The sequence below is a fragment of the Mya arenaria genome, chromosome 3 (assembly GCF_026914265.1).
Source record: "Mya arenaria isolate MELC-2E11 chromosome 3, ASM2691426v1".
Classification (NCBI taxonomy): Eukaryota; Metazoa; Mollusca; class Bivalvia; order Myida; family Myidae; genus Mya; species Mya arenaria.
The window spans coordinates 28878923-28893881 of NC_069124.1; the positions used below are offsets into that span (position 1 = coordinate 28878923).

The window sequence follows — 14959 nt, forward strand, 5'->3', positions numbered from 1 at the left end:
TACGACTCTTGCGAGCGTTGTCAATGAACAACATAGATAGATGATTTGTTTTGCCTTTTTTCGTCAAAATCATATAAATATGAATATGCGAAGTCATGCTAGGTTGACTTTGTTATATAATGACCAGTTTAAAACGATGCATTGAAAATTGTTCGAGGTAGAACACCAGTAATTGCTAACTGTTTACAAGTCAAATTGGGAAAGTAAAAAAGTCTTAAATGTATCTGATGAAAGTTAAAACAAGAACGTACATCGACTTTTGCACATACATTTTTGTGGATCGCATTATACAGAGATAGATATAACTCCCTGAATATAAGCAGCAAATCAGAGAACAGGAGTTTGACATGCATGAACTTGCATTCACACTGATATGAATACCGCTTTAAATAATAACCACAGTGCACGTACAATTTGGAGGCATTTTACTGCCCGCTTTTTAGGGGTGTGTGGGGGAGGGGCGGGATGTGCTCAACCTCCAAAAGAAGATATAACGTACACTATTACAATAAAGTTATAATAGGTATTTTGTCAATACTTGACTATATATACATATTTCTTTATACATATCATAATTACTGTCATAATAGGTACTAAAATAAACATAAGTGTACGATTTTATCTTAAGATATAGAAGGCGTCCCTTTAGATAATAGATGGCTGTATTAGTTATTCTTGTTACAGTCCTACGCATATGTACCAGATTTCCACTTTTCCCCAAACTTTCCTATGCATTGGCCAGTGATGGGCATTTAATTATAATAGCATGGCTTGTCATACGCTGCTGATAGTATCATCCTGGAATGTTTTATGATCCTATCAAGATTCAAGATTACAGTCTTACCTAGGGTTAGAAAATGAAAATTGCTAGAAATAATGAAGACTGGGACTTTCAATTTGGTTTAAAAAGAATTTTTTATCTCAACAAATTACAACAATTATGTAACAAAGGTTGAAATAATTTTGATTGAATAAGTAATTTGTTGATATCACTTATGACTCATAATAAAAATATAAACATAATTATGTACACTTATGCTGAAATAAGTGGGTTGTTTTCAAAGACCTTGAAGTGTCTGAAAATAAATGTCTAGGTGCGTAGTAATACTTTGTGCAGTTAAACTGTATGAGAACTGTTCATTCAGTGTTCAATGAAATTCAGAAAACAGCATTTTGAATTGTCAAGACGTAATGATCAATGCAAACTTTAATAAAACCATTACACATGAAAACATAATTAAATGATTAAAACATTTCCGTTTCATTATTATTTTTCATTCAATGAATACAAAAACGTGTCGTATTGGCAATATAATATTGTATATTTCTTCACAAAAATGTTTGTCATCAGCATGCTTTATTATCACCTTGTTTATGACACCTTTGAAGAGAACTTGTATCATAAGAGGGGTTTCAAGGTACCACTCTCGAATAACATTAAACGAGAGATAATGGTTTCACAAGCTTATGATTCATTGTTCCAGCCAGAATTTGTAAAGGGCAGGGTGCTAGGTTAGAAAGGGCACTTCTCTTGCACGTTGAAAGATCCTTATGGACACTTGTATCGGTCAATGTTCAATTCGTATTGAGTATGTGTTGTAACTACTTTCAATACTAATAGTTTGTTATGAATACCTAAACTTTTATCTATCAGTTAGTGTACAATGTTAAATTGTTATTTTATACTTTCTGAAAATTGATTTTGTGAAGCAAAAGGGCCAGCAGATCGTAGTAAAAGATAGTAGGTTGCTGAAAAACCAGGCAGGAAGCTGGAAAAGTGTATAAGATGGCTTCGATTATGTGGATCACCAGGACAAATTAAAGGAAAAGCTTGTTAACACTATAGAGGTCACATTTATGACTGTATCTTCAGGAAACTTAGTCAGAATGTTAATATTAATAATCTCTAGGTCAAGTTCGAATCTGGGTCATGAGTGGTCAAAAACTAGGTCACCAGGTCAAATTGAAGGAAAAGCTTGTTAACACTCTAGAGGTCACATTTATAACCATATGTTCATGGAATATCAGAATGTTATTCTTGATGATCTTTATTGGATCAGGTGAGAGATATAGGGCCTTCAGGACCCTCTTGTTTAAAGCAAAACAGGATGTTGGCAAGATTGTTGTTGTTGTTGTTGATCAATCTCGACCCCTTTTTGTATTTTTGTAGAAGGTTACCAAAGGAAGCTTCCTGTAAAATTCATTGAATTTGGACTGGTAGTTTAAGAGGAGATGTTTTTTTAAAAGCAAATCAGGAAGTCGGCCATTTTGTTGTTGTTGTTGTTGTTGTTGTTGATCAATCATGACCCCTTGTTGAATTTTTGTAGAGGGTTGCCAAAGGAAGCTTCCTGTAAATTTTCATTGAATTTGGCCTGATAGTTACAGGGTAGATGCTTTTAAAACAAAACAGGAAGTCGTCCATTTTGTTGTTGTTGCTGTTGTTGTTGTTGTCGTGACCCCTTGTTGAATTTTTGTAGAGGGTTTATCAGGGAAGCTTCCTGTAAAGTTTCATAGAATTTGGACCGGAGTTTCAGAGGAGATGTTTTTTAAAGCAAAACAGAACGTCGGCCATTTTGTTGTTGTTGTTGTTGTTGAAAAATCGTGACCCCTTGTTGTTTTTTTTGTTGAGGGTTGCCAAAGGAAGCTTCCTGTAAAGTTTCATTGAATTTGGTCTGATAGTTACAGGGTAGATGCTTTTTAAAACAAAACAGGAAGTCGTCCATTTTGTTGTTGTTGTTGATGTCGTGACCCCTTGTTGTATTTTTGTAGAGGGTTAACCAAGGAAGCTTCCTGTAAAGTTTCATTGAATTTGGCCATAGTTTCAGAGGAGATGTTTTTTTTAAGTAATTGTTGACAGACGGACGGACGGACGACAGACTTCTTGCTCAGGTGAGCTAAATATACAAAAAATTTTTATCCATTTTGCCTTATTATTTCATTCATTTTTCTTTCAATTTTATATAATGTTAAAAAACGTTAAAATGATAAAGCATAAAACTTTTCTACTTTCTAGAATGTCTTCACTAAATAATATATCATGAAGAACTGCAGCTAAAGAAATTAACTTGACCCTTCAGAAATCAACTTCACCAGCCCAGATAAGATCAAAGAGGGCCAATTTGTGATGGCTGGGCTTTCAGCTGAAGTTAGTGGGAGATTAACAGTTATAGGTGATTTACTAGCTGATATGCCCTTGCTGAGTCTCAGTCGCTCTCTGGTACATATGCGTAGGACTGGTTAATGACTAATTAATACATACGATTTATAGGTAAGCAGTATGAACTAATGGTATATTAACATCAAACGTTCATTTAAAATATGTGTTTCATATTTGAAAGAAATAAAAGCAAAACTAATAAACTTAACGCTACACGCTGTTCTTTTGTTTCATTATTTAACTATTTATGAGTTATAATGCCCATGCTTTTCAAAATCACACTTTACAATATCCTTAATATTCAGTGAACAAAATATTTTTCAGTAATGTAGTTCTCGTCATGCCCATACCGAAACAGGTATGCAATCGCCGGTTTATTAGACCCAAGGAACACTTGATGAGTGAAATGGATCAAATTGGGCTGAGACACATGCATTGCACGTTCTGTATTTAACGTTTATTGCATTCTTATGCATTTTCTAATTTAACAAATTAAACGGTATGGTTATTATTTCAGGTATGAGATATGTCCTTTTACGCTATAAATTAAACTCAACCAGATACTGAAATTCAGAAACATTAATAGCAGCGACTTATGTGATCCTTGTGAGACTTCTTAGATATTTACAAACTTAATGATATACACATACGTACCTGAACGACCAGTGACTATTATTGAACTAATCAAATGCATTGACTTAAAATCCATTTCCCACCATGGATGGGATTTCTCAGGGTCAGTAACACTGCAAGTGCATGTTGGCAACTCTTCATCTTCTTCAGAGAAGTTCTTTTTGCCGTCAAACGCTTTATCCGCCGAACAATTTTGATATATTGAGGACTGATGTGCGATTCCAGTCACTGGATTTCCTGTCTCTAGAAATAAAAAAAAAACAGAGATACATTTGAATATCTGTAAAAGAACATTACAAACACAAATACTAACAAAGGTATCCGGTATGCACTTGTGTGCATTTGGTATGACTGAACAGTGTTTTGTATGGTTGAAAGAATTGTTACACAACATTTGGCGCTTGTTTTTACCCCGCTTGATTTCGAAATGATTGTGTGTCTTGCAAAATTTGAACTCATATCCGTTGTAATCTTTATATCAGTCATTTGTTTACTAAACAACATATTCAGCTCAAAACACTTGCTTTTTTGTATTTTACTTGTTAACACTGATACACATAGACCTACCAAAGAGGGTCGATGCATTAAGTGGAATGTTTTTGATCAAAGTATCCTGTGTATGCGTCTCCAATAGCTAACACTTGTTGTCTATATCGCACTTTATTTGGTCATTGATATCGTAAAATATAGCCTCTGTTTTAATGTTTACACATTGAATATTTAATTGTCTTGTCTTTTCATGTTATTGTTTGTCGGCTTTGGCTGTTGGAGCTTTAATACTACTCATTTATATTAATTATTACCAAATACGTATTTAACGCGATACTGGGACAATCATTGTTCATTCTAATACATTGCAGTTGACGACAATATATACCAAAACATGCGCAATACAAAATCCGCCTTATACGAGTTTCTGCCGATTTCATCGGCAGACAAACTCACCAGATTCGGGAATGGAGGAACGGAATATTTCCATATGCTGTCAAAACCCTTTCTGTGTTCGTGTTTCCGACTGCTTTTCAAAAGATGTGTAAACAATAATAAGGAAAAAGTATTGGATACTTTAACTAATTAGTACGGTTTGTTATTACAGTTGTGTTTAACTTGTAAGTGGATTCTCTGACATTTTTTTTTTAAAAGTCGACAAAATTGAAGCGAAGGTGAACAATAGTTTTGAACTTTTGGAAGACAATTTACAAAATTCACGTCAAGAAATGATTCCTTAGTGCATTTGACTTCATTCATTAGTCTGGCCAATGTCACTATCATGATTGCATGTCAAAACAAGTCCTGTCTAGAAAAGTAGAAACCATGAACGTACAAGTGAAACAAACATCAATAATAAGATAAGGCATTTAATATAATGATTTTAATCAAATGTCTTATCAACTTACATACTTTAAAGTTAGATTATAAAAATCTCATTACTTTCGACCACATAAGAAAGACTTGGCCAAGTTGAACATAAAATTACCTAATTATTAACCAAATTATATGATCATTCGAGTTGCCGTATATCTTGTCCTCAACATCAATTCGATCGATCGATGTACCAATTAGTGGTTCAAAATTTTTAATACACATATTTTGTTTAAACAATTGTTTTACGAACTATTAACATAAGCTTGTATTCAACAAAGAACTTCAGTTGCTGAGGTTACAACATGCTGTTTACTTTACGTATATATTTAAATGCAAAATGGCAAACTTCCGACTGGGTGACAGCGATTTCTAGCGTATATGATAACCATAAATTAGATTCAATTAAGCAGCTACAAAGTTTGTTCACGTTACTATTAAAGAATTCATTTTGGAGGTAAGCAACGTCAATGTTTCAAAGCATCAATTTGCATAAGGCAGGAAAGTTAGCAAAAGTCTAATTCAGCACAATAAATATTAATCTCCGACATACTCATTAACTATTTTCTTTCTGCGTAACTAGAAGATTGATATTTTTGTATGTTTTAAATTTAAACTAAATGTTTACTAAAAAGTGCATTCTCAATCTTAAACATATATAGAACGTCCTTGATCACATCCGGGAATGTGGAATTTATTATTTCCAAAATGGCATGATAACATGATAAAAGAAAATACCAAAAAGTCACATGAACTTGTAAAGACATTAAACATGGACAGAAAAACATGATTGACAGAAAACGAATCCCACTCTATCGAAAAATAACTTTTATAAATCATGTTCTGATAGATGATATGACATTATACAGTCTCATTTACAAACTTATTACTAATACTAATGATTACAATGTAACATGTGAATGATGCTAACATACATGTCCTCTCCAACGTAGGCAATTGTTTATTTTTTTTAAAAATGACGCCTAACGTCCGCAATTGGAGCCAGTTTATGTAATTCAGTCGTACATAAAATTCTTCTCGTTTGATAATATTTCTCATGTTAAAATTAATTCTTAGCTTCGTTTTCAAAGTTGGTGTTTCGTGTAATATTTAACTTTCTGTGCTCTTGACCAACCCATACTTCTAAAGATACATGCAAAAACAATTGCGCACATGTCATTTTCGAAAACATTAATTTATTCAAGTATGCTTAACGATTATGTATTGAAATACCAGTAAAAGTTGCACTCTCACAGATGGACCTTTTTGACATTTTTTTTTGTCTAAGAATGAGCAATTATTTGCGGAACTGTCTGAGAACCAGTGATATAAGACAGTCGACTAAGGATCAGATTTCACATTTACCTTCGAAAATTAATATTTTATGCCGAAAAACTCATTTTCCTAACAGCGTGTATAACCTTTTTCAGCCAAAAATTTTGAACGTCCATGTCAAAAACTGCGATCCGATATTTTGTCACCAGTCTTATATCACTGGTTGCCAAATGTTCACGCAAAGATTGGTTCATTACAAGACAAACAATAAAATAGTCGTCAAAAAAGTCAATTTGTAAGAATGCAGCTTTAATAAACAAAAGGATGATAAGGCAGTATTTATGTACGCGTTTTGCACAAAAAACACACGCCTCAAATGGTATTTGAAATTTGCCTTCAAATATAATCCGAGATGTCACTCCAACGTAAAAAAAAACAATTCTGACTTTCAGAAGTTTTACAATACGACATTTTAAAAGCATACTGATTCATAATGTTTTCCTTGTTTATATGCTTTTTGGATGTTGTATATTGTAGTCAACGTATTATTATTCCATTGTAGCGGTAGTTTTTGACCACTTATGCTCGGTGTTATTATTTTATCAATCCTTTTAAACGATATTGTTTTTTTTAAATATCCAAGAATGTATTATCCTTCTGTCGATAATTCGACGATTCGGCATAATAAGCACCCAAAAGTGTGCCTCAGTCGTTTCAGAAGATTGTAGTTTCATTTTCACTTGTAAAACGATTGATGTTTTCTAATCGCTGTAAATAAACTGTCAGACCAATCAGTACTTTTCGTGTGGTGGCACCGTTTACTGACAACGCGCGTTATCTATTCACTTCTCTGCGTGACCCGTCAAAACATTTTATGACTGGCCCATTTACAAAGATGTATGCTTCTTTTGGAGCAATGTTTTGTGTACATAACACATTTTATATGTCAGACAAAATATGGTTTAGTTAATTAACACTACAAAAAGCTTTTACTTTATACCGATTTAGATTCTCACATCAATTTTTACTTTAATATTCATTCATTCATCTAATATGAATTCATATTAATTTTAGTCAACCAGTTTCTATATTGACTTGTTGGAAGATTATAAGTTGTTCATTGAACCAGTTCATCTTTCTGTTACTCATAGGTAACTGTATTTTAATTGATTTATACTTATACTTTTGACTTGATTCAACTGAAGTGAAATACTAAAAGTGTAGGTGAAAAATTACCTAATACTGCAACATTGCTAACGATGTTCCAAATCAACAAAGCCAACAGACTGCTGAGTTCTCGGTCCATTTTATATTCGGTTAAAACATCGTTATAAAGGAACGGCAGCTATCTGAAATCGATATTTAACAAGACCGTGTTAAATAATCTAGTATATTCATGTTTCATTTTTTGCAGTATGCATACATCATTCAGCACAATTAATTTACAGTCGAATCCCGTTGGCTCGATATCGCTTGGCTCGATCTCTTCGTTTGCTCGAACTTGACGTAAAATACCAATCTTCTTTTATTATAAGTAATAATTTCCGCTTGGCTCGATATTCGTGATTCTAGAAGTGTTTTGACTGGTCCCCGGGATATCAAGCCAAAGGGTTTCGACTGTACTTGCATGTAACGTATTAAAGCTTTTGAAGTTAAATAAAAAATATATATCCTAAAATCAAAGCAATATTTTAGTATAAAACCTCTAATCTAACTTTATAGCATATAATTAGTACTTTATGCATAGAAAGTAATTGCATATTAGTTCCAACGCATACTTATGTCATGTTGTCAATGTTGCTATGATCTAATTGCTTCTTAGTATACATAATCTACTGCAAGGTAAAGACTCTGCAATATTTTAGATGGATGAGACCGAGGGCACAGTACTTACTTAAAACTATTTCATAACAACCTGGGACAATATAACAAGTACGATGCATACCTATGCTTAGCTTAATTGTTATTCCAACGTCAGAGATTTTGTTGAAGTAGAGGTGTTGAAACTAAGATGTTCATGAAAAACATATTCCACTTCATGCTTTTTGCAAATTTTGGTGATGACACCAAAAATGCGAGTAATCTCATTACTTCTAGAATACATTAAAAATCGAGATAATAAAAGAATTGCATCACAACCCTTTTTAGTATAACATATTCCAAATCAGTTTTACTTATTTTATTCGTTTTATTTTGCTGTCAAACAAACTTCAAAACGGAAAATTCAAACAAAGAACTTGTTTGCTCTTTTTTTTCTGTACCTCATCATGTTTTGATAATATAATTTTAAGAAATTATTGCTTGATTGTTATCCAGCATATGATATAAATTGCTAGGTCATGTTTGATAAAGCGACGGAGTTTTGAATGACGGAAAATAATTTGTGATTCTAATGACCTGTCTTTCTTGATTGAGTGCAATTATCATATCGGAATATGTGCGTCCATAAAAAACCTGCTTATTAAGTAAATGGTATCGTTTAATAAATGCATTGTATTCTAGTAGTACTGTTGAAATAGTGTTGATGGACAAAAAACTGAACTTATGAATATAGTTCACAATAAGATAAAATACGTAATTATCATAAATTTGACCAATTCTTGTAAAAGCTCGTAACACTACAAATGGGTGTCATAGAATAACATTGTTAATGTACAAACATGTGCCGAGTTTGACGTTGCACTTAATCACCGGATAATGAGCTTGAGGCAGAGGCCGCACTTAATGTGCTATCTTGTAGGAATGTTAATTTTGTTGATAATTCTATTTGTTTAACGAGAATGAAAATTAACATAATTAGCTAAGCTGTTTACGATTTCCAAAACGAATGAGATTGAAATTAAATTATTGATGCCTATGGACCTAAATCCAGCCATCTTCATTGAAAAAAAAAATGTTTTAAGTATAACAAAAAGAAACCTATGCGACGGAAAAGCATGACGTATCACAAAATAAAAAAACACAGGCCAAATTCCATACAACAAGTTCAGGGGTGTTTTTTTTTTTCAATTTCTGGCTAAGATCGTATTTAATACCACTGCATACAGTTCGGGTAGTTTCCCATTTTACAATAGAACCTGCCATTAGCTATGGCGCTAAACCTTTCAAAATTTGTTTCAATCTTGTTTTGACAGTTTTTGTTTAACTTGAGCATTGATTATGTAATTACATATACAGTAAAAGAAGTTCAATACTTTGCGCTTGGCTGTCTTTATGAAATATTTTTACATACATATTAAAAATTCCCATTATGTTTAAAGACTATTTATTTAATATGAATACACTTTCTCATGCAATTTAAACGTTGAGCGTAATTAAAACCAATCCATGGATAAATTGACGTGAATATAGTAAAGTGATATTCACGAAACAAAATCATGGCGAAGCGTTCATTCTTTGTCTCGCTTATGTCTAATTAAAAGATAAGTGCACTGTAAGAACTGTAAATTGTTTAATATGTTCTGAATATAATGTGGTAAATGAATTGAACGATATTAAACAAAGACATAATTAAGCTGCTTAGATATTTCAGTATCGCAAATCTAAATCAGGTATCGTCAGACATACTTTTTGACATGACATGATAAAAGAACAAATGCGCCGGGTTTACAAATTGTAACGTTTTGGTTTAATGTAAAATTAAAATAGTGCAAATTAAAATATATCTTTATTTAATGACGCTTATAAGATTGCAACTTTAATGTGAATTTGAAAGCAAGCCAAACAATCTTGAATAGGTAATTATAGATTATTTCGCAGAAAATAAAAATGTGTTCACTAAAATTAGTGATTGTTGCTAAACAAGTTAATTGTATTAAAATATCACCATTTTACATTACCTTATCTTATGTAATGACAGGCACCTAGCGGTTTCAGTTTTTGGCCAATCAAACACTAATTGGGTTCGATTTTAATTGCCTGTGAAGAGAAGATTAAAAAGTAAAATCAGACTTGTCTCCTCTACGGTCTTTCAACGCTTTTAATGTTTTCATACGATGACGCCCTGGAGGGCTCAATTTGATATTTCCAAAATGTAGATTAAACTAAGGAAACAGTTCATAAGTTGCAGACTATGCTTTTCCACGTTGCACGGTAAATTGTGAAGTGCAGTGTGTTTTAAAACTTGTATACTTTAATTGATAACGAAGTCATACATTTTAACGGCCCTGAATATCTTTTTTAATTATTGTTTTTAAATATTAACATTTTCCCGAATAGATGAAGATTTTATGGCAAATTTGTTTTGCAAATGTCATTCAATGTAATAAATATTCCAGATCATTCCCTCATAGTGTACAGTCTTTATTTGGAATCATTCAATTTACTCATAACAGTATAGTGTTCACAAAACAAATATACTGTTACAGTATTATCAACAATAATGTCTATCGACTATTAACCTAACATGTTATCATTGATGTAAAGAACAACTTTTTTTCAATTTATATAGCGCCGACTTGACGTACATCATATTTATCTTGTATTTAAGTGAGATAAAAAGCAAACACGGTGCGAGTAGCTAAACGAAACAAGGTGGGGATAATAAGTATGGACTGGTCATGTCAGTTGCAAAATCAGTGGACAGGTAATGTCAGTGGTAGAATCAGTGGACAGGTCATGTCAGTTGTAAAATCAGTGGACAGGTAGTGTCAGTGGTAGAATCAGTGGACAGGTCATGTCAGTTGTAAAATCAGTGAACAGGTAGTGTCAGTGGTAGAATCAGTGGACAGGTCATGTCAGTTGTAAAATCAGTGGACAGGTAGTGTCAGTGGTAGAATCAGTGGACAGGTCATGTCAGTTGTAAAATCAGTGGACAGGTAGTGTCAGTGGTAGAATCAGTGGACAGGTCATGTCAGTTGTAAAATCAGTGGACAGGTAGTGTCAGTGGTAGAATCAGTGGACAGGTCATGTCAGTTGTAAAATCAGTGGACAGGTAGTGTCAGTGGTAGAATCAGTGGACAGGTCATGTCAGTGGTAGAATCAATGCACAGGCCATGTCAGTTGTGGAACCTTTGGACAGGACATGTCAGTGGTAGAATCAGTTGACAGGTCATGTCAGTGGTAGAATAAGTGGACAGGTCATGTCAGTGGTAGAATAAATGGACAGTTCATGTCAGTGGTAGAATCAGTTGACAGGTCATGTCAGTTGTGGAACCAGTGGATAGGACATGTCAGTGGTAAAATCAGTGGACAGGTCATGTCAGTTGTTGAACCAGTGGACAGGACATGTCGGTGGTAGAATCAGTTGACAGGTCATGTCAGTGGTAGAATCAGTGAACAGGTCGTGTCAGTTGTGGAAAATGTGGACAGGACATGTCAGTGATAGTATCAGTTGGCAGGTCATGTCAGTGGTATAATCAGTGCACAGGTCATGTCAATTGTGGAACCAGTGGACAGGTCATGTCAGTGGTAGAATCAGTGAACAGGTCATGTCAGTGGTAGAATTAGTGTACAGGTCGTGTCAGTGGTAGAATCAGTGGAAAGGTCATGTCAGTTGTAGAATCAGTGTGCAGGTCATGTCAGTGGTAGAATCAGTGGCCAGGTCATGTCAGTTTAAGAATCAGTGTGCAGGTCATGTCAGTGGTAGAATCAGTGGACAGGTCATGTCAGTTGTAGAATCAGTGTGCAGGTCATGTCAGTGGTAGAATCAGTTGACAGGACATGTCAGTGGTAGAATCAGTGGACAGGTCATGTCAGTTGTGGAATCAGTGGACAGGGCATGTCAGTGTTAGAATCAGTGGACAGGTCATGTCAGTGGTAGAATCAGTGGACAGGTCATGTCAGTTGAAGAATCAGTGGACATGTCATGTCAGTGGTAGAATCAGAGGACAGGTCATGTCAGTGTTAGAATCAGTGGACATGTCATGTCAGTTGTAGAATCAGTGGAACGGTTATGTCAGTGGTAGAATCAGTGGACAGGTCATGTCAGTGGTAGAATCAGTGGACAGGTCATGTCAGTGGTAGAATCAGTGGACAGGTCATGTCAGTTGTAGAATCAGTGGACAGGTCATGTCAGTGGTAGAATCAGTGGACAGTTCATGTCAGTAGTAGAATCAGTAGACTGGTTATGTCAGTGGTAGAATCAATGGACAGGTCATGTCAGTTGTAGAATCAGTGGACAGGTCATGTCAGTGGTAGAATCAGTGGACAGGTCATGTCAGTGGTAGAATCAGTGGACAGGTCATGTCAGTGGTAGAATCAGTGGACAGGTCATGTCAGTTGTAGAATCAGTGGACAGGTCATGTCAGTGGTAGAATAAGTGGACAGTTCATGTCAGTAGTAGAACCAGTAGACTTGTTATGTCAGTGGTAGAATCAATGGACAGGTCATGTCAGTTGTAGAATCAGTGGACAGGTCATGTCAGTGGTAGAATCAGTGGACAGGTCATGTCAGTTGTAGAATCAGTGAACAGGTCATGTCAGTTGTAGAATCAGTGGACAGGTCATGTCAGTGGTAGAATCAGTGGACAGGTTATGTCAGTGGTAGAATCAGTGGACAGGTCATGTCAGTGGTAGAATCAGTGGACAGGTCATGTCAGTGGTAGAATCAGTGGACAGGTTATGTCAGTGGTAGAATCAGCGGACAGGTCATATCAGTTGTAGAATCAGTGGACAGGTCATGTCAGTGGTAGAATCAGTGGACAGGTTATGTCAGTGGTAGAATCAGTGGACAGGTCATGTCAGTGGTAGAATCAGTGGACAGGTTATGTCAGTTGTAGAATCAGTGGACAGGTCATGTCAGTGGTAGAATCAGTGGACAGGTTATGTCAGTGGTAGAATCAGCGGACAGGTCATATCAGTTGTAGAATCAGTGGACAGGGTATGTCAGTGGTAGAATCAATGGACAGGTCTTGTCAGTTGTAGAATCAGTGAACAAGTCATGTCAGTTTTAGAATCAGTGGACAGGTCATGTCAGTGGTAGAATCAGTGGTAGGATCAGGGATCAGGATAGCTAGCAATCGTCAGTCAGTTAAATATGTGTTGATAATTTTTAAGAAACTGTTAAATATTATTGTGTTAATATTCTCAGTGCAAACATAAATTATACATATGAATTGCGTTTATACATAGATATGAACGTACCTGAAATCCAACAACAAGTGAAGCGAGATGTAAACAGTAGTTTAGAAACAACACTTCCAGTAGCAGATTCCGAGGCCTGTGATATTCCAGTCTAACATGTGTAGTTATATATATATGAGAAATTAGTAAATGAATAAATCATAATGTTCAATTATTATTTTCGAAGTAGGCTTCTTTCTGCCTTTTTTGCTCTGGATTTATATTTCAAGTAGTTTTCTTTTTGCATCTGAACAATTTAAGATAACAAATAAATGTATTAGTTCAGCAAACTAAAAGCGAAGTGTTTACATCCGTTTATTCTGCTATCCCATTTGAATTTGATCTGTTTGAAGATTCAGTTGAATACCCTTTAGTATCCGCTCAGTAGGACATATCGTAAATCAATGTTGAAGAAGACCTAAAAAGACCTAAAAAATAAAGAACAAGAAAGGCGACACCTGTTAAATACATTAAAAAACTTACTGATAGTAATTAACCAAGTGATAAACCAACAAGGAAAATTTCGCTGAAGCCCAAGCCATATATATTAGCTGATAAAGAAGATGAGCTTGACGAGAAAGGTATCGATTGCACAGAGACATTTGCTGGTTGCACGTTGTTCGTGACAATTGCGCGATGTTTGAGAGGTTTTCTTCGTCTGTACATTAGCTCCAATATATGAGCGGTTACAAGGAGGCGGATCTAAACCGTGCAATTACAATCATGCGGATGAATTACAGCATTATTCAGTTAAACACTTGCTAGTTATTGAATGTTGTCCTCGATAAAACAGTTTATTTATGTGACTTATACGACGATAAGTGTATTGTATATATAAGTGAACAAATAAATGCATTTATAAATAAATAAATACTGATTTAAATAGTAAAATAGAAAAAAAAAATTCCGAAAGAAAAACATCAGATTATTATCATGTCCTTTTCAAATACAATGTGTCGGCTATTGGCATTCCTCGAAATTCTCATGCACGGTCCGCTTACAACCGTAAGAAGACACTTTTTCAATAGCTCTGCTGGAGGTATAGTCGTATATACATAGTCACTGTGTCTTAATCCGTTAGTATGCACTGGATGGTATCGAAAACCTGTTTACTATTAGTCTTTCCATTACTCAGTTTATACTTTACTTCACCCTAATATCCATACTTAAATCAACAACTCAACAAATATATCTGTTTGGCCGATAGCGTGCACAAATGCTAAGGACATTTTATTCAGCAAGCATGTTTGTCAATATCAGAATATGTATATCTATATATTTATGAGAGTTTCACAGTTGCATACAAGCATGGAACATGCTCCTTGACAATATGACAAAGTAGGGTTAGTCCAATTTTTTTTGTACACAAATCACAGATATCTTGAAAGCATATATATTCAAATGAAAGCTTTTCTTATACAATAGGCCAGAGTAAAAACCAGAGATAAAAAATCACACAAATAGTATGGTG

General features: G+C 34.5%; 1 protein-coding gene across 1 annotated transcript in view; it reads right to left on the reverse strand.

Moving 5' to 3' along the window:
• LOC128225926 (receptor-type tyrosine-protein phosphatase epsilon-like) overlaps window positions 1–14959 on the reverse strand; it is a 122210-nt gene that overhangs the window by 63464 nt on the left and 43787 nt on the right. The window contains exon 5 of the mRNA XM_052935820.1: window positions 3812–4033. Coding sequence (XP_052791780.1) covers window positions 3812–4033 — 222 coding nt within the window. The remainder of the gene's footprint in view (window positions 1–3811; window positions 4034–14959) is intronic.